The sequence below is a fragment of the Babylonia areolata genome, chromosome 16 (genome assembly GCF_041734735.1).
Source record: "Babylonia areolata isolate BAREFJ2019XMU chromosome 16, ASM4173473v1, whole genome shotgun sequence".
Taxonomy (NCBI): domain Eukaryota; kingdom Metazoa; phylum Mollusca; class Gastropoda; order Neogastropoda; family Buccinidae; genus Babylonia; species Babylonia areolata.
This window is the reverse complement of record NC_134891.1, coordinates 15512619-15531426: the sequence shown is the minus strand read 5'-3', so window position 1 is coordinate 15531426 and position 18808 is coordinate 15512619. Positions and strand designations below refer to the sequence as shown.

The following is an 18808-nucleotide window of genomic DNA, read 5'->3' as shown; positions in this document are numbered from 1 at the left end:
AAGACCCCTCGAACCCCTCCAACTACCGCCCAATAGCACTGACCAGCTGTATTTGCAAACTGATAGAGAAGATTGTCAACAGTAGACTGATGTGGAAACTAGAGACCGACGGCCTTCTGGCGAAAGAACAGTGTGGTTTCCGCAAGCATCGCTCTACCGTTGACCATCTGGTTCGTCTGGAAACCACTGTAAGAAATGCCTTTGTAAACAAACAGCATGTGGTGGCCATATTTTTTGACTTGGAGAAAGCTTACGATACCACGTGGAAATTTGGAATCCTCTCGGATCTGCACAAGCTTGGCTTCCGAGGACACCTGCCTCAGTTCATCCACAATTTTTTGCAAGACAGACAATTCCAGGTGAGGGTTGGCACCACCCTGTCCGACATTCACGAGCAGGAGCTGGGTGTTCCGCAAGGGAGCATTCTGTCGCCGGCTCTCTTCAGCATCAAAATTAATGACATCGTTCAATCCGTTCAGAAAGGATCGGACAGCTCGCTGTTCGTGGGCGATTTCGCCTTGTGTGCAACTGGCAGCACGTACGCAAGCATCCAGCGACGGCTTCAGCTCTGCGTCAACAAAATCCAGTGTTGGGCAGAGGAGAATGGCTTCACATTTTCGTCCTCCAAAACTGAATGTATTCATTTTCATAATTTTCGCCAGTTCTATCCGGACCCTGAAATCCGTCTGGGAAAATCCACCATCCCGGCGGTCAAGGAAGCCAGATTTTTAGGGGTCGTCTTTGATCAGAAGCTGAACTTCCTTAGCCATATTAAACAGCTGAAAGTATCTTGCCAAAAAGCCCTGAACATCATTCGAGTTGTGGCACACACAGACTGGGGTGCTGATAAGAGAACTCTCTTGCACCTCTACAGAGCCCAGGTCCGGTCCAAACTGGATTACGGAAGTGTAGTATACGACTCGGCCAGACCATCTTACCTGAAACTGCTGGACCCTATACACCACCAAGGGCTCCGTCTCAGCTTAGGTGCTTTCCGCACCACCCCTGTGCACAGCCTGTACGCAGAGGCGGGGGAACCGCCTCTCTCCAACCGCAGACTGAAGCTGACCCTAAACTATTATTTGAAATTGTTTTCTGAACCTACAAACCCTGCTTACGACGCTGTATTCAGCAACCCTTTCGATAAGAAATTTAAAGACAACCCAAACTGCATACCTCCTCTCGGACTCCGCATTCAGCCGCACTTAGAAAATGCCGATCTGGATGTCGGTGGCATCTCAGATTTCTCTAAGTTCCCTGACAGCCCTCCGTGGACCTTTAGAACACCAGAGGTCCGATTCGATCTGGCCTCGTACCGTAAAGACTCCACCAGTTCTCTGGCCTACAGAACTTACTTTTCGGAACTCTGCCACAAATTCCCCACTTTTCAAAGTATCTTCACTGACGGTTCCAAGTCAGAGGACGGAGTCGCTGCATCTGCGTTCTGTCCCGCCTTTCCTGACCGGCCCTCCACGGAGCACATCCTGTCTGACAGCTCGGTGTACACTGCGGAACTGACCGCACTGGTTCTGGCGGTAAAAATGGTTCTCTCTTCGAAACAAAAGAGATTCATGATCTTTTCCGACTCCTTGTCAGCCCTGGAGGCGATCGCCTGCAGGAATATCACTCATCCAAAACTGCTGGGATTTTATGAAGCTTTTACTCTCGCAACGAAGAAAGGATACGAGGTTGTGTTGGCCTGGGTTCCCGGACATGTTGGCATTCGTGGTAACGAAAGGGCGGACCTGCTGGCCAGGAACGCTGTAAAGAAAGAATTATCCAGATCCTTTGTACCCTATACAGACATGAAGCGGAAGGTGAACACTTACGTTAAGGATCTTTGGCAAGAGGAGTGGAACACCCAGATGGACAACAAGCTCTTCCAGATCCGTCCGGACCTAAAAGAGACCCTCCCTTCGGGGGTGAAGAACAGAAAGGAGGAGTCTGTGCTGTGCAGACTGCGTACGGGGCACACTTTTTTTTACTCATTCTTACTTGTTGAAGGGGGAAGAGGCCCCTCGATGCATTCCCTGTGATGAGCCTCTCACCGTGAAACACGTGCTCCTTGACTGTTGGGATCTGCATGACGTTAGACGCAGACATTACATGGCGGTTTCTTTGAAGACTTTGTTTCGTGATGTCCCTCCGTGGGCGCTGATGGACTTCTTAAAAGAAGTGAACATTTTTAACCAGATTTGAAGGTTTTAAACTATGGAAGTTTGTTTTTTTTAACTTTGGAGTGGAAAGTTTGAAGTGGTGGCTCGTTTTAATTGGTTGTTTTTTTATCCTTGTAGTAGTTATTAACGCGGCGATAGCCTTGAGATGGCCTTAGTGGTTGGCGAGGCTCTAAGCACCATAATTTCATTTCATTTCATTTCAGCATACGTCTCCCCAGTCCCAGACCCGCAGGCCTGGGCCATAGACGCTCTATCGATCAGCTGGTCCATCCTCTTGGGGTACGCCTTCCCTCCACTTCCCATCATGGGAAAAGTCCTCAGAAAGGCAAGGCTGGAGAACGCCGTCATGATTCTCATCGCACCACACTGGCCAGCACAGCAGTGGTTCCCTGACCTTCTCCACCTCACTCACGTTCCCCCACTCTGCCTTCACATCGGCAGACACTCTCTAGTCCAGCCCTGCTCGGACATCCCTCACGGAAACCCAGAGGTCCTTAGTCTACATGCCTGGCTACTGTGCAGGAATCTCTGTCAGTACTAGGCGCCTCCGATGACACAGCTGACCTTGTGTGCAGGTCACATCGCAAAGGCACTCAAGGTGTTTACTCTGCACACTGGAACTGCTGGCTCTCCTGGTGCTCAACCCACTCAGTCAATCCCACACACCCATCCAATATGGATCTCGCCAACTTTCTTGCCTTCCTCTCCTCCTCCAAAGGCCTCTCTGCCTCCGCAGTACACGTCCATCGCGCTGGAATCAGCTCCACTCTTCGGCAATTGGGCGGGCCCTCTTTCTCAGATGACCTCCTGCTCAAGGTACTGGTCCGATGGGCTTCCCTCAGACACACACATAAATCCCTTCGGACCCCTTCATGGGACCTTTTTCTGGTCCTGCAATACCTCCGCAAGGCCCCCTTCGAACCCCTTGCTATAGCTCCTTTCAAGCTACTTTCCATGAAGACACTCTTTCTCATCTCACTAGCCTCAGGCAGGTGGTGTAGTGAGGTTCATGCCCTCAGTGGCATCACACAAGATATAGCCTTTGAGCCGCACGGATCTCTCTCACTTAATTTCTTGTCAAAAATGAAACTCCCAGTACACCCTCTCCCATACTTTTCATCAAACCTCTCTTCTATACTGGCCCCTGACGACGAGGACAGATTCCTCTGCCCAGTCAGGGCCCTGCGCATATACCTCATGTATGCTGCCTACTGGAAAAACCCTGCCACCTTCATCGACTTATACCTGAGAGACGGAGCACGCCTGCGGGATGATGGCTCAAGAGGCATCGCTTCTGCGGTTGTTGCACAACAGGCCATCACAGCACACAGACAGTAGAACAGGCGAGCCCTCCACCTTGTGCTATTCTGCACTAGTGGGTCACGGTTAAGTATGTGTAATTAAAAGGAAATTTTCTATCTAAAATTACGTTTAAGTAACATACTTACCGTGACGCTGGTGATGGCATATTGCCGTTAAAAGAGGGTGCTAGCCAGGAGGACAAAGGGGAGGTTACCTACTTCCGGGAGGTTATCGGCCGTAGCTACTTTCGATTTCTCCGCATAGGAGGAGAGTAGTTTGCACAGGACAGGAATGTCAGATCCATGCCAGAGTCTGCACAAGTGGGTCACGGTAAGTATGTTACTTAAACGTAGTTTTCGATAGAAAATTTCCTTTTTAAAAAAAAATAGAGATTGAAAGATAAAGCGTTTTTTTGTTTTTGTTGTTGCAGACCAGTACAGAAGCGAGCCCGGCCAAAAAAAAGAACACTCCATCCAAGAAGCGCACAAGGGCCACACGGCACAGTGCCGCCAAACCCAAAAGACGAAGGATCATGGAACCTGACAGTGCAGAGGAAGATTCTGGTCAGTGGTGACTTTGGACGTTATGGGTTATAAATAGTATTTTGATTACTCATACTTTATATTGACCCATTGGAGCAGACTCCCGCAGTGGTCTGGATTCCGGTCTTGTATAAACTACTAGTCCGCTATGCGGAAAAATCAAAAGTAGCTGCCACTAATACCTCTCTTGGTAAGTTACCTCCCTTGTGTTGCCGGAAGTAATAATTATAATAGATAGTACATATATGGTGCAAACTCCCCATGAAATGGGCTTTTCGTGCTGTACATGAAACAACACATACAGTAGCGCATAATAACATACTTCTGCACATGATGAAACAACATATATCTGTGTATCTATTCACTAAGACAACACTACTAAATGCAGGTATGAACAATCACACACACACACAAAGTAGCATCGTCTTTTCCAGCAGTCATCTTGGTTTTCCTGACCTGTGCTACATTTGCGTTTAACTGTTTTCAATGTTTCCTGTAAATGGTATTTTATTTGAAAATGTCACTATAAATCTCAGAAAACATGGTGGCAGGTTAACTGGTCATGAAGGTAATCTGGCCATAACAATAGTATGATGGGTCAAGTAGACAGTCAATAGATTAAGGGTTGGGGGCTTGAAATTAAAAAAAAATTCTGAAGTTTACCAATAATGTGCATCAATCAGTCATTGCACTTTATGTATTTATTATATGTATATATTTTTTTTACTGAACAATAATGTGCCTCAGTTGTTATGTAAAATGGGAATTTTTCAGGATTCCAGTAACTTGGTAGGTAAAGGAAAAATGTGGACCTGGGAAACCATTGCAAAGTCTGTGTGATATAGGTCAAAAGTGAATGAAACCAGATGGATTAGATATCAAGGAATTCGTACCATGAAAACTGTTGGTAGTGACATAGTGTTTGGTGTCCTGCCCAATAACATGTCATACTGATGTGAACTTGGCATTTCAGTTTCTTCTGTTTGTCAAATATCAGGGCAAATGGAGTACTAAGATGCATCCACCATGCCCTTTGTCTTCCCAGCCAATCAGTGCAGTTCCATGCGTTCAGTTCTGAATAGTTAGTCCTTTGTTCAGCCTCAGACTTGTAAGACAAGCCTCTAGGTTACAGCTGTCTTGCCTCAACCTTTCCTGACTTATTAGCATTGATTGTTTAATTCTTGCTATTCTCCGACTTTAATTTATTTTAATTACACATACTTAACCGTGACCCAACTAGTGCAGACTCCGGCAGGGGTCTGACATTCCTGCCTGTGCAAACTACTATTCGCCTATGCGGAGAAAACGAAACTACGGCCGATAACCTCCCGGAAGTAGGTAACCTCCCCTTTGTCCCGCTGGCTAGCGCCCTCTTTTTCCGGCAGCCATTATGACTCCTGTTCCTGTGCTCTCCATACGGCTAAGTTTTTTCGTATTTTCTGTCTGTCTGTCGATTCTCTGGCGATCTTGTTTTTTGTCAAATTTTGTCTCGATCCAGGTTACATAATTATATGGTTCGATTGGGATATCGGGCTAAAATTAAGGCGCGATCGAAATCGATTCGCGGACACTCTGGGCCCTCTATTTCTGGCCCTCTCAACAACGCCAACCCGACGCCTCCCCCACTTCTTCGCTTCCTCCGGTCGACTCCAGACCTCCACCACCTCCTGCACCCTCTCCGGCGACTTCTAGGGGTACGTTACCCCATACTCAGGTCAGTGGTGCCATTGATGCTTTCCTTTTCAATTCGCGAACGAACTCGACGTGATCCGCGTTTCTCGGCCCTGCCAGTCGGTAGGACACCCGAGTCGATCTCCTCTATCACTTTCCCATGTCAACAATGGAATGTCCCATAACCACTTTGGAAAACACCACCATATACTGGGCGATGCGTCCGTGGCGGCGGCCGTGACATTGGCTCACGCACCCCCCGTGCGGCATGCCTCTTCCGTCTCGGATCCTATGGCGACTGAGGCACTTACGGATGCCCTCCCCAGGGGTAGGGAGGAAGGTGGACCACTAGGGGACACGCTTGTCCATGCGTGTGCACCCTCCCCTTGTCCGATATTCCTATCCAAGGGAGACAACTCCTCCTTCAGCACCCTTGCCGGTGACTGCCGCAGTTACTTCCCTTTACCGGCACGGCCCCTCGCCAACAGTGCAGGTGCATGCACGGTCCCTTCAAGCTTTGCGGTCATGACCCCATTTGCCACACCGCCGGTTGCTGCTGTTTCCCATCCACTAATGGCGTCTCAGCAAGCTGCTCAACCAAACAACCAGCAACCCATTGGGAACTTGCTGCGGCAATTATGCACTGGTGCCACACCTAGCGCCTGCTCCACCCCTTGCGCACAGAGCAGATGCGTGCACAGCCCATTGAACTTCGGCAGTGCCAGTTTTTTCTGCCCCACTGCATATCTCCACTGTTACCCAGACTAATATCGGCAATTCCATGTCGGAGTGCCTCTTGATAACTCGATCCTGCCACTCGGCAGTGCTCGGGCCGATCTCGTCTGGTTACGGCGCCATCATGCCACATGTCCCCACCGTCTTGCGTCCGATGGCGACCGATTCGGGTCGGGATGCCCACGGCACTAAGGGACATTATTATTATCGGTTAAGGTGGCATAGAACCACGGACTCTCACTCGCAGCATGACGCTCCTCCCTCTACAGCGAGGAAATGTCACACCAGGGGATATGTGCTCTAAAGACACCATCCTTTCCGCCGAATATCGGCGCCAAGGGAGGCAACTCCGCATTTGTAACCGACACAGCACGTCACTCCTGCCCCCCGTGCTGTCCACCAACGATGTTCCTTCGATTTCTCATTGGGTCCTCATGCCCATTCATGGACTTTACACAACTTTGCACAGCAACTGCACCTTTCTTGCTGTTTCTCAGGCTATTGGCCACTGAACTTTTGGGTTCTTCATCCCCCACACAGGCACACAGCCCTCTGCAGGCAACCACTCCTATTACCATTCTCTTCTTGTTATACACAATAACCGGAAATAAATCACAATATTTCCCCTTCTGTCCTTTTGATTTATTATCACAATCAACAATCTCGAAATATATATAGTTATATATATATATATATATATAAAAAAAAAATTAAAAAACAACAAACAACAAAAAAACACCCATACACACACACACACACACACACACACACACACACACACTATCTATGAGATATCTTGCTACATTTGTACACATTTCTGCTTTCACTTATAGATGTATACTTATCCCTCAGAATACACATGCGTGTGCGCTTCTGGGATAGGTTCAGACAACTTTCATATTAACATGTACAATTATATTTCTATCTCTATTCATTGACATCTATTCATTGAGATTCCCTACATAGCAATATAGGCACATTTGCATTTGCGGCCTTCTGTCCACAATGCCCTGAACACTCTGCTCCTACGTACTTGCACTTTATTCATATGTGTATGGACATCTCATACTTAGGTGCATACACAGATTCCTTTCCATTACTGCCTCCCGCCCCCCCCCCCCCCCCCCCCCCCCCCCCGGGCCCCCTCGCCCCGCCTCTCGTCTGCCTGGCCCTCGGGCTGGCAGAAGTGGCCAGAAACCCCCCGTACCTCCAAAACTCAAGGAGGGGAGGGTTGCGGCCTCGGCGGGATCGGGAAGAGCCGAGGTGGTGGATATTCCGGCTTGGTCGGAATCAGAAAAATTAAATTCCAAAAATAGGTACTCGATTTTGGCCGACCTTGAGCCACCACAAGCAGAGGAACAGGGGGTAGCGATGGAATAGGCTGCTGCTTTATTTCTTTTTTTTTTATTTAACCTTTTTAATGGCAGTGATCCACTGGAACATCCGGGGGTTCTACGCCAATTTCCAGGAACTTCAGCTGCTTTGTCGTGCTTTGAAACCTTCAGTGCTGGCACTGCAGGAGACTCTGCAAAGAGATGGCAAGGTTTTATCTCTCTCTGGTTTTAACTCCATTTTTAAACCCGCTCAGCCGAAGCAAGAGGGATTGACGGGAGGTGTCGCTCTTTTTATACGCAAGTCCCTTTTATACAGTACAGTTCCTTTAAGCACCCCTTTACAGGCGGTGGCAGTCAGAGTCACACTTGGGAAAACCATCATTGTCTGCTCTCTGTACCTTCCTCCTTCCATCCGTGTTCTGAGGCAGGACCTCATGAACCTGGTCGACCAGCTCCCACGACCGTTTCTACTGTTGGGTGCCTCCCGAAACCTGGAGGGGGTCAGGCTGGTGTTCTCTTGACCCTCTCCCGGGAGGGTCACTACCTTGTCGTGGTCGGGAGGCTTAGTGGCCAGTGACCTCCCGAAACCTGGAGGGGGTCAGGCTGGTGTTCTCCTGACCCACTCCCGGGAGGGTCACTACCTTGTCGTGGTCGGGAGGCTTAGTGGCCAGTGATCGAGCGAGCTATGTTGGCGGGGGCATCAGTGCTTCTTGGAGTTTGGTGCTCTGGTCCCAGGTCTTAATTGACAGCCTACATAGCCATCGTAGCTGTTAGGGCTGAATAAGTGGTGGTTTTGTACTGATGCCCCTGATAGGGCTTCCCATGCCGAACAGGTCGTGAGTGAGGCCCAAACTAAACGTGACCCACTGTCCCTTTCGCTATTCTTTGTTCTTCTTTTTACCGCCTCTTTTCTGTCCTCGGCTCCCCATCAAGCCTTCTTTTCCACATTCTTTTTTTCTCTGCGGCCTTCTTTAGGCCCGCCGTGTTTGCCGTGCGGCGCGACCTGTGATGGAGGGGAATGAGATCCTGGGGATTGAGAGAGCACGCTGCTCTCAACACATCCCTTTGGCTCGGACCTCTCCTAAGACAGGCGGCACACATTGGCCCGTGTGTGTCAATCGGCTACCCCTTCGTGGGGCTGGGTCAAGACTGGCAGTTTAGTGGCTGACGAAGGTAACCCCCGTAGTGCTCGGCTCTCTGTCCCCGGGAGCTGGGCATGATCGGGGGGGAGCACGTTGGAGCTGGGCTGCTGGTTGTATATCCCTCCCGAAACCTGGAAGGGGTCAAGCTGGTGTTCCCTTGACCCTGGCCCCTAAGTTGGACCCCATGGTGGGTGGGTAAGGGAGGGATGAATTCACATTTTTCTTTCAACATGAATCCTAAACAAATACACCCCCCCAAACTCGGAAAAAGACGACGACAGGGAACGGACGACTCAGACTCTGAGTCGGAGGTCGTCGAGACCTCTGGTTTTTGGCCATCGTGGCTAGTGATGGAGGGCGCTGATGACGACAAGCCCTTGTCGGCTCTCAGCCCCTTCGCTGTCCAGAAGGGCTTTCAGTGTCTGGCAGGATCGCTCAGATCCATCAAGAGGCTGAGGAGCGGAGCGTTTTTAGTACAGACAGAATCCAAAAGACAGACACAGCTCCTTCTCAAGGCGACCACTTTCGTGGATAGGGCAGTGAAGATTTCCCCTCACAAAGGTCTCAACTGCTCAAAGGGAGTCATCAGATGCCCGGAGTTGAAAGGTGTGTCTGAGGCCGAGATCAAGAGCGAACTGTCCTCTCAGGGAGTGACCGATGTGTACAGGGTGACGGTGAGGAAGGGGTCGGACAGAGTCCCGACCAACACTTTCTTCCTCACCTTCTGCTGCCCGGATGTCCCCAAGGACATTCGGGTCGGATACCTGCTAGTTAATGTCAGCCTGTACGTACCGTCCCCTCTGAGATGCTTTAAGTGTCAGAAATTCGGACACGTGAGAGACAGATGTCAGGAGGAAGAGGCGTGTGGCACCTGTTCGAAGGCGGCGCACCAGGGCGATTGCGTCAGTGCAGCTCTGTGTGCGAACTGCGGAGGTGGCCACCCGTCCTCATCGAAGGACTGCCCCGCCTGGAAGAAAGAAAAACAAATTCAGAAAGTCAAGACAGAACAGAAAATTTCCTTCTTTGAGGCAAGGAAACAGGTGGAGGCCGCGTCGCCTAGGACGTCGTATGCCTCTGTCGTCAGATCCGGGACGGTGGACGTCGCAGTCCAGACGACGTCCACAGGAACGCAGACGGACGACTTAACCGCCTCGTCGGAACCGTTGGCCTTGGGTGGAGGCGCTGTGTCCACCCCTTCCCATCCTGCGCGGCAGTCCTCAGGGGCTGCTGGGCGGGAGAGAAAAGCCTCGGGCGGAGGCACGTTGTCCGCCTCCCGCCCCACCCCACCCCCCGGCCCCCCTCGCCCCGCCTCTCGTCTGCCTGGCCCTCGGGCTGGCGGAAGTGGCCGGAAGCCCCCCGCACCTCCAAAACTCAAGGAGGGGAGGGCTGCGGCCACGGCGGGATCGGGAGGGGCCGAGGTGGTGGATATTCCGACCCGGTCGGAACCCGAAAAATTTATGTCAAAGAACAAATATTCCATCCTGGCGGACCTTGAGCCACCGCAAGTGGAGGAGCAGGGGGTAGCGATGGAATAGGCTGCTGCTTTATTTAAAAAAAAAAAAAACCTTTTTAATGGCAGTGATCCACTGGAATATCCGGGGATTCTATGCCAACTTCCAGGAACTCCAGCTGCTTTGTCGTGCTTTGAAACCTTCAGTGCTGGCACTGCAGGAGACTCTGCAAACAGATGGCAAGGTTTTATCTCTCTCTGGTTTTAACTCCGTTTTTAAACCCGCTCAACCGAAGCAAGAGGGGTTGACGGGAGGTGTCGCTCTTTTTATTCGAAAGTCCCTTTTATACAGTACAGTTCTTTTAAGCACCCCTTTACAGGCGGTGGCAGTCAGAGTCACGCTCGAGAAAACCATCACTGTCTGCTCTCTCTACCTTCCCCCTTCCGTCCGTGTTCTGAGGCAGGACCTCATGAACCTGGTCGACCAGCTCCCACGTCCGTTTTTACTGTTGGGCGACTTCAACGGACACTCCCCGCTCTGGGGAAGTGAGATGACATCAGCCCGAGGTCTTCTCTTAGAAAACCTTCTCTCTGACATGGACTTGTGCTGTCTTAACGACAAGTCTCCCACTTACCTGCATCTGTCCTCTGGAAAGCTCTCGTGTTTAGATCTGTCGGTCTGCGATCCATCGTTGGTCCTGGACTACGAGTGGAAAGTGCACGACGATCTGCACGGGAGTGACCACTTTCCTGTCGTCCTCCGCCCCACAGATGGAGAAGGTGACTCTCTGCCTGACCGCCTGTACTACGACAAAGCAGACTGGAGTTTTTTTACCACCAAGATAAGAGCGGAGCTGCAGGAAGAAACAGTATTGAAAAGCAAGGACCCTGCTGACGCTCTGACTCGGATCGTTTTAGATTGCGCCAAAGCAGCAGTCCCATCGTCTGCCTCCAAGCCTCAGGTCCCTAGAACGCCCTGGTTCAACGCGGAATGTCGGGAGGCCCGCAAGTCTCGGAAGAGAGCGCAGCGACGCGTCTTTCGGAGACTGGAGTCCGATAGCGTTCGAACCCATCAACAGTTGAGGGCGAAAGCCAGGTATGTTTTTAAAAAGAGCCAGAGGAAGTCTTGGAGAGATTTCTGCTCTTCCTTAACCTCCAACACACCCAAGAAGAAAGTGTGGAGGGTTTTAAAAAGAATTAAGGGCAAAAACGCATGCCCGACCTTCCACCATCTTAAACTTTCAGACGCTCTGGTCACAGAGAAGAAAGCAGTTGCCAATTTGCTTGCCTCCACAATAGAACAGAACTCGAGATTTGCTAACAAATCTGCTCGCTTTCTTAAAACCAAAAACCTGTCAGAAAAAACACCATGTAACTTCTTTTCCGACAACACAGAGAATTACAACCTTCCTTTGACAATGAACGAAATTAAATCTGCCCTTCAGACCTGTACGGATTCCTGTCCAGGAATGGACGAAGTCCATTATAAACTCCTAAAGCACCTTCCCCAAACCTGTCTGGACACCCTGCTTAAAGTTTATAACCACATCTGGGTCACAGGTTTCTTTCCACCCTCCTGGCGGAAAGCCCTCATAATCCCGCTGCCGAAACCGGGAAAAGACCCCTCGAACCCCTCCAACTACCGCCCAATTGCACTGACCAGCTGCGTCTGCAAACTGATGGAGAAGATGGTCAACGGTAGACTGATGTGGAAACTAGAGACCGACGGCCTTCTGGCGAAGGAACAATGCGGTTTCCGCAAGCATCGCTCTACCGTTGACCATCTGGTTCGTCTGGAAACCACGATAAGAAATGCTTTCGTCAACAAACAACATGTGGTGGCCATATTTTTTGACCTGGAGAAAGCTTACGATACCACGTGGAAATTTGGTATTCTTTCCGACTTGCACAAGCTCGGCTTCCGAGGACACCTGCCTCAGTTTATCCACAATTTTTTACAAGACAGACAATTCCAGGTGAGAGTCGGCACCACCCTGTCCGACATTCACGAGCAGGAGCTGGGTGTCCCGCAGGGGAGCATCCTGTCGCCGGCTCTGTTCAGCATCAAAATTAATGACATCGTTCAATCCGTTCAGAAAGGATCGGACAGCTCGCTGTTCGTGGATGATTTTGCTTTATATGCAACCGGCAGCACGTACGCCAGCATCCAGCGACGGCTTCAGCTCTGCGTGAACAAAATCCAGTGTTGGGCAGAGGAGAATGGCTTCACATTTTCGTCCTCCAAAACTGAATGCATCCACTTTCATAATTTTCGCCAATTCTATCAGGACCCTGAAATCCGTCTGGGAACATCCACCATCCCGGCGGTCAAGGAAGCCAGATTTCTAGGGGTGGTCTTCGATCAGAAGCTGAATTTTCTCAGCCACATTAAACAGCTGAAAATATCTTGCCTAAAAGCCCTGAACATCATCCGAGTTGTGGCACACACGAACTGGGGTGCTGATAAGAGGACTCTCTTGCACCTCTACAGAGCCCTGGTCCGGTCCAAACTGGATTATGGAAGTGTTGTATACGGCTCGGCCAGACCGTCCTACCTGAAACTGTTGGACCCTGTACACCACCAAGGGCTCCGTCTCAGCTTGGGTGCTTTCCGCACCACCCCTGTGCACAGCCTGTACGCAGAGGCGGGGGAACCGCCTCTTTCCAACCGCAGACTGAAGCTGACCCTGAACTATTATTTGAAATTGTTTTCGGAACCTACAAACCCTGCTTACGATGCTGTATTCAACAACCCTTTCGATAAGAAATTTACAGACAACCCAAACTGCATACCTCCTCTCGGACTCCGCATTCAGCCGCACTTGGAAAATGCCGATCTGGATGTCGGTGGCATCTCAGATTTCTCTAAGTTCCCTGACAGCCCCCCGTGGACCTTTACAACACCTGAGGTCCGATTCGATCTGGCCTCGTACCGTTTTGACACCACCAGTTCTCTGGCCTACAGAACCTACTTTTCGGAACTATGCCACAAATTCCCCACCTTTCAAGGCATCTTCACTGACGGTTCCAAGTCAGAGGACGGAGTCGCCGCATCTGCGTTCTGTCCCGCCTTTCCTGACCGGCCCTCAACGGAACACATCCTGTCTGACAGCTCGGTATACACCGCGGAACTGACCGCACTGGTCCTGGGGTTAAAAATGGTTCTCTCTTCCAAACAGAAGAGATTCATGATCTTTTCCGACTCCTTATCAGCCCTGGAGGCGATCGCCTGCAGGAATATCACTCATCCCAAACTGCTGGAATTTTATGAAACTTTTACTCTCGCAATGAAGAAAGGATACGAGGTTGTGTTGGCCTGGGTTCCCGGACATGTTGGCATTCGTGGTAACGAAAGGGCGGACCTGCTGGCCAGGAACGCTGTAAAGAAAGAATTGTCCAGATCCTTGGTACCCTATACAGACATGAAGCGGAAGGTCAATACTTACGTTAAGGATCTTTGGCAAGAGAAGTGGAACACCCAGATGGACAACAAGCTCTTCCAGATCCGTCCGGACCTAAAAGAGACCCTCCCTTCGGGGGTGAAGAACAGAAAGGAGGAATCTGTGCTGTGCAGACTGCGTATGGGGCAGACTTTTTTTTTACTCATTCTTACTTGTTGAAGGGGGAGGAGGCCCCTTGATGCGTTCCCTGTGACGAGCCTCTCACCGTGAAACACGTGCTCCTTGACTGTTGGGATCTGCATGACGTTAGACGCAGACATTACACGGCGGTTTCTTTGAAGACTTTGTTTCGTGATGTCTCTCCGTGGGCGCTGATGGACTTCTTAAAAGAAGTGAACCTTTTTAACCAGATTTGAAGGTTTTAAACTATGGAAGTTTTTTTTTTAACTTTGGAGTGGAAAGTTTGAAGTGGTGACTCGTTTTAATTGGTTGTTTTTTTTTAGCCTTGTAGCAGTAATTGACGCGGCGATAGCCTTGAGATGGCCTTAGTGGTCGGCGAGGCTCTAAGCACCATAATTTCATTTCATTTCATTTCAGTGGCCAGTGATCGAGTGAGCTATGTCGGCGGGGGCATCAGTGCTTCTTGGGGTTTTGCTGCTCTGGTCCCAGGTTTTAATTGACAGCCTACATAGCCGTCGTAGCTGTTCGGGCTGAATAAGTGGTGGTTTTTGTACTGATGCCCCTGATAAGGCTTCCCATGCTGAACAGGTCGTGAGTGAGGCCCAAACTAAACGTGACCCACTGTCCCTTTCGCTATTCTCTATTCTTCTTTTTACCGCCTCTTTTCTGTCCTCAGCTCCCCATGAAGCCTTTTTTTCCACATTCTTTTTTTCTCTGCGGCCTTCTTTAGGCCCGCCGTGTTTGCCGTGCGGTGCGACCTGTGATGGAGGGGAATGAGATCCTGGGGATTGAGAGAGCACGCTGCTCTCAACACATCCCTTTGGCTCGGACCTCTCCTAAGACAGGCGGCACACATTGGCCCGTGTGTGTCAATCGGCTACCCCTTCGTGGGGCTGGGTCAAGACTGGCAGTTTGGAGGCTAGTGAAGGTAACCCCCGTAGTGCTCGGTTCTCTGTCCCCGGGAGCTGGGCATGATCGGGGGGGAACACGTTGGAGCTAGACTGTTGGTCGTATATCCCTCCCGAAACCTGGAAGGGGTCAAGCTGGTGTTCCCTTGACCCTGGCCCCTAAGTTGGACCCCATGGTGGGTGGGTAAGGGAGGGATGAATTTACATTTTTTTCAACATGACTTCCAAAAAATCACACACCCCTAACTCTGGAAAAAGACGACAACAAGGAACGGATGACTCAGACTCCGATTCGGAGGTTGTTGAGACCTCTGGATTTTGGCCATCGTGGCTTGTGATGGAGGGCGCTGATGACGACAAGCCGTTGTCGGCTCTCAGCCCCTTCGCTATCCAGAAGGGCTTTCAGTGTCTGGCAGGATCGCTGAAATCCATCAAGAGGCTGAGGAGCGGAGCATTTTTAGTGCAGACAGAGTCCAAAAGGCAGACACAGCTCCTTCTCAAGGCGACCACTTTCGTGGATAGGGCGGTGAAGGTTTCCCCTCACAAAGGTCTCAACTGCTCAAAGGGGGTCATCAGATGCCCGGAGTTGAAAGGTGTGTTTGAGGCTGAAATCAAGAGCGAGCTGTCCTCTCAGGGAGTGACTGACGTGTACAGGGTGACGGTGAGGAAGGGGTCTTTCGGAGACCGGAGACCGATAGCGTTCGAACCCATCAACAGCTGAGGGCGAAAGCCAGGTATGTTTTTAAAAAGAGCCAGAGGAAGTCATGGAGAGATTTTTGCTCTTCCTTAACCTCCAACACACCCAAGAAGAAAGTGTGGAGGGTTTTAAAAAGAATTAAGGGCAAAAACGTATGCCCGACCTTTCATCATCTTAAACTTTCAGATGCTCTGGTCACAGAGAAGAAAGCTGCCAATTTGCTTGCCTCCACAATTGAACAGAACTCGAGATCTGCTAACAAATCTGCTCGCTTTCTTAAAACCAAAAACCTGTCAGAAAAAACACCATGTAACTTCTTTTCCGACAACACAGAGAATTACAACCTTCCTTTCACAATGAATGAACTTAAATCTGCCCTTCAGACCTGTACGGATTCCTGTCCAGGAATGGACGAGGTCCATTATAAACTCTTAAAGCACCTTCCCCAAACCTGTCTGGACACCCTGCTTAAAGTTTATAACCACATCTGGGTCACAGGTTTCTTTCCACCCTCCTGGCGGAAAGCCCTCATAATCCCGCTGCCGAAACCGAGAAAAGACCCCTCGAACCCCTCCAACTACCGCCCAATTGCACTGACCAGCTGCATTTGCAAACTGATGGAGAAGATGGTCAACGGTAGACTGATGTGGAAACTAGAGACCGACGGCCTTCTGGCGAAAGAACAGTGCAGTTTCCGCAAGCATCGCTCTACCGTTGACCATCTGGTTCGTCTGGAAACCACTGTAAGAAATGCCTTTGTAAACAAACAACATGTGGTGGCCATATTTTTTGACTTGGAGAAAGCTTACGATACCACCTGGAAATTTGGTATTCTCTCGGACTTGCACAAGCTCGGCTTCCGAGGACACCTGCCTCAGTTCATCCACAATTTTTTACAAGACAGACAATTCCAGGTGAGACTCGGCACCACCCTGTCCGACATTCACGAGCAGGAGCTGGGTGTCCCGCAAGGGAGCATCCTGTCGCCGGCTCTTTTCAGCATCAAAATTAATGACATCGTTCAATCCGTTCAGAGGGGATCGGACAGCTCGCTGTTCGTGGACGATTTTGCCTTGTATGCAACTGGCAGCACGTACGCCAGCATCCAGCGACGGCTTCAGCTCTGCGTCAACAAAATCCAGTGTTGGGCAGAGGAGAATGGCTTCACATTTTTGTCCTCCAAAACTGAATGCATCCATTTTCATAATTTTCGCCAGTTCTATCCGGACGCTGAAATCTGTCTGGGAAAATCCACCATCCCGGCGGTCAAGGAAGCCAGATTTTTAGGGGTCGTCTTTGATCAGAAGCTGAACTTCCTTAGCCATATTAAACAGCTGAAAGTATCTTGCCAAAAAGCCCTGAACATCATCCGAGTTGTGGCACACACGAACTGGGGTGCTGATAAGAGAACTCTCTTGCACCTCTACAGAGCCCTGGTCCGGTCCAAACTGGATTATGGAAGTGTAGTATACGGCTCGGCCAGACCGTCCTACCTGAAACTGTTGGACCCTGTACACCACCAAGGGCTCCGTCTCAGCTTAGGTGCTTTCCGCACCACCCCTGTGCACAGCCTGTACGCAGAGGCGGGGAACCGCCTCTCTCCAACCGCAGACTGACACTGCGGAACTGACCGCACTGGTCCTGGCGGTAAAAATGGTTCTCTCTTTGAAACAAAAGAGATTCGTGATCTTTTCCGACTCCTTGTCAGCCCTGGAGGCGATCGCCTGCAGGAATATCACTCATCCCAAACTGCTGGACTTTTATGAAGATTTTACTCTCGCAACGAAGAAAGGATAGGAGGTTGTGTTGGCCTGGGTTCCTGGACATGTTGCTATCCGTGGTAACGAAAGGGCGGACCTGCTGGCCAGGAATGCTGTAAAGAAAGAATTATCCAGATCCTTTGTACCCTAAACGGACATGAAGCGGAAGGTGAACACTTACGTTAAGGATCTTTGGCAAGAGGAGTGGAACACCCAGATGGACAACAAGCTCTTCCAGATCCGTCCCAACCTAAAAGAGACCCTGCCTTTGGGGGTGAGGAACAGAAAGGAGGAGTCTGTGCTGTGCAGACTGCGTACAGGGCACACTTTTTTTTTTACTCATTCTTACTTGTTGAAGGGGGAAGAGGCCCCTCGATGCATTCCCTGTGACGAGCCTCTCACCGTGAAGCATTTGCTTCTTGACTGTTGGGATCTGCCTGACGTTAGACGCAGACATTACACGGCGGTTTCTTTGAAGACTTTGTTTCGTGATGTCCCTCCGTGGGCGCTGATGGACTTCTTAAAAGAAGTGAACATTTTTAACCAGATTTGAAGGTTTTAAACTATGGAAGTTTTTTTTTAACTTTGGAGTGGAAAGTTTGAAGTGGTGACTCGTTTTAATTGGTTGTTTTTTTTATCCTTGTAGTAGTTATTGACGCGGCGATAGCCTTGAGATGGCTTTAGTGGTCGGCGAGGCTCTAAGCACCATAATTTCATTTCATTTCATTTCAAGCACCATAATTTCATTTCATTTCATTTCAACCGCAGACTGAAGCTGACCCTAAGCTGACCCTAAACTATTATTTGAAATTGTTTTCTGAACCTACAAACCCTGCTTACGACGCTGTATTCAAGATCCCTTTTGGTAAGAAATTTAAAGACAACCCAAACTGCATACCTCCTCTCGGACTCCGCATTCACAAGGTTCGTAGGGTCCTTTCAAGTCCTTTTAAGTCCTTAGGAATTGGATTTTGGTCAAAAGACCTTTTAAGTGCTTTGATTCAGCAAGTTGGTCCTTTTAACTCATCAGGAGGTCCTTTTAATTTTTGAAAGGTACTGTTAAGTCCTGTTTTATGAAGAGAAAGAGACTTGAGAACGAAACTGAAACACCTTCGACACCAAAACTGCAAGTTGCAAAGCGCGTTGAAAGATGCCGACGCGATCGTCTGAAACTCAGTACTTACTGTAGGAGGATACAGCCTATAGGCCTAGGCCCTAACAGTAGTGCGCTTTCTGCTCGGTGGCAGACGCGAAGCGTGGTACAGTGGCTGTGAGTCACGCCTGCTGCTGCTGCTTTGCTTAGGCCTAGCCTACAGTGACGTGAATTGCAAAGACTAAATACGACAGTCAAATGGGATTAGCTGTTCTTCCGTTTATGAGAGGTAAGTGTCTGCTGTTCTGCATGTCAAATAGATTGGGGTGTACTGTAAAGTCATGTCGGCAAAGGTCCTTTTAAACTGATTTGAGGTCCTTATAAAGTCCTTTAAAGGTCCTTTTTTGGCTTCATGC

General features: G+C 49.8%; 1 protein-coding gene across 1 annotated transcript in view; it reads left to right on the top strand.

The window, feature by feature from the left end:
* LOC143291193 (DNA mismatch repair protein Msh6-like) overlaps positions 1 to 18808 on the top strand; it is a 241374-nt gene that overhangs the window by 25434 nt on the left and 197132 nt on the right. The window contains exon 5 of the mRNA XM_076600922.1: positions 3910 to 4042. Within this exon, the coding sequence (XP_076457037.1) occupies positions 3910 to 4042 (133 nt within the window). The remainder of the gene's footprint in view (positions 1 to 3909; positions 4043 to 18808) is intronic.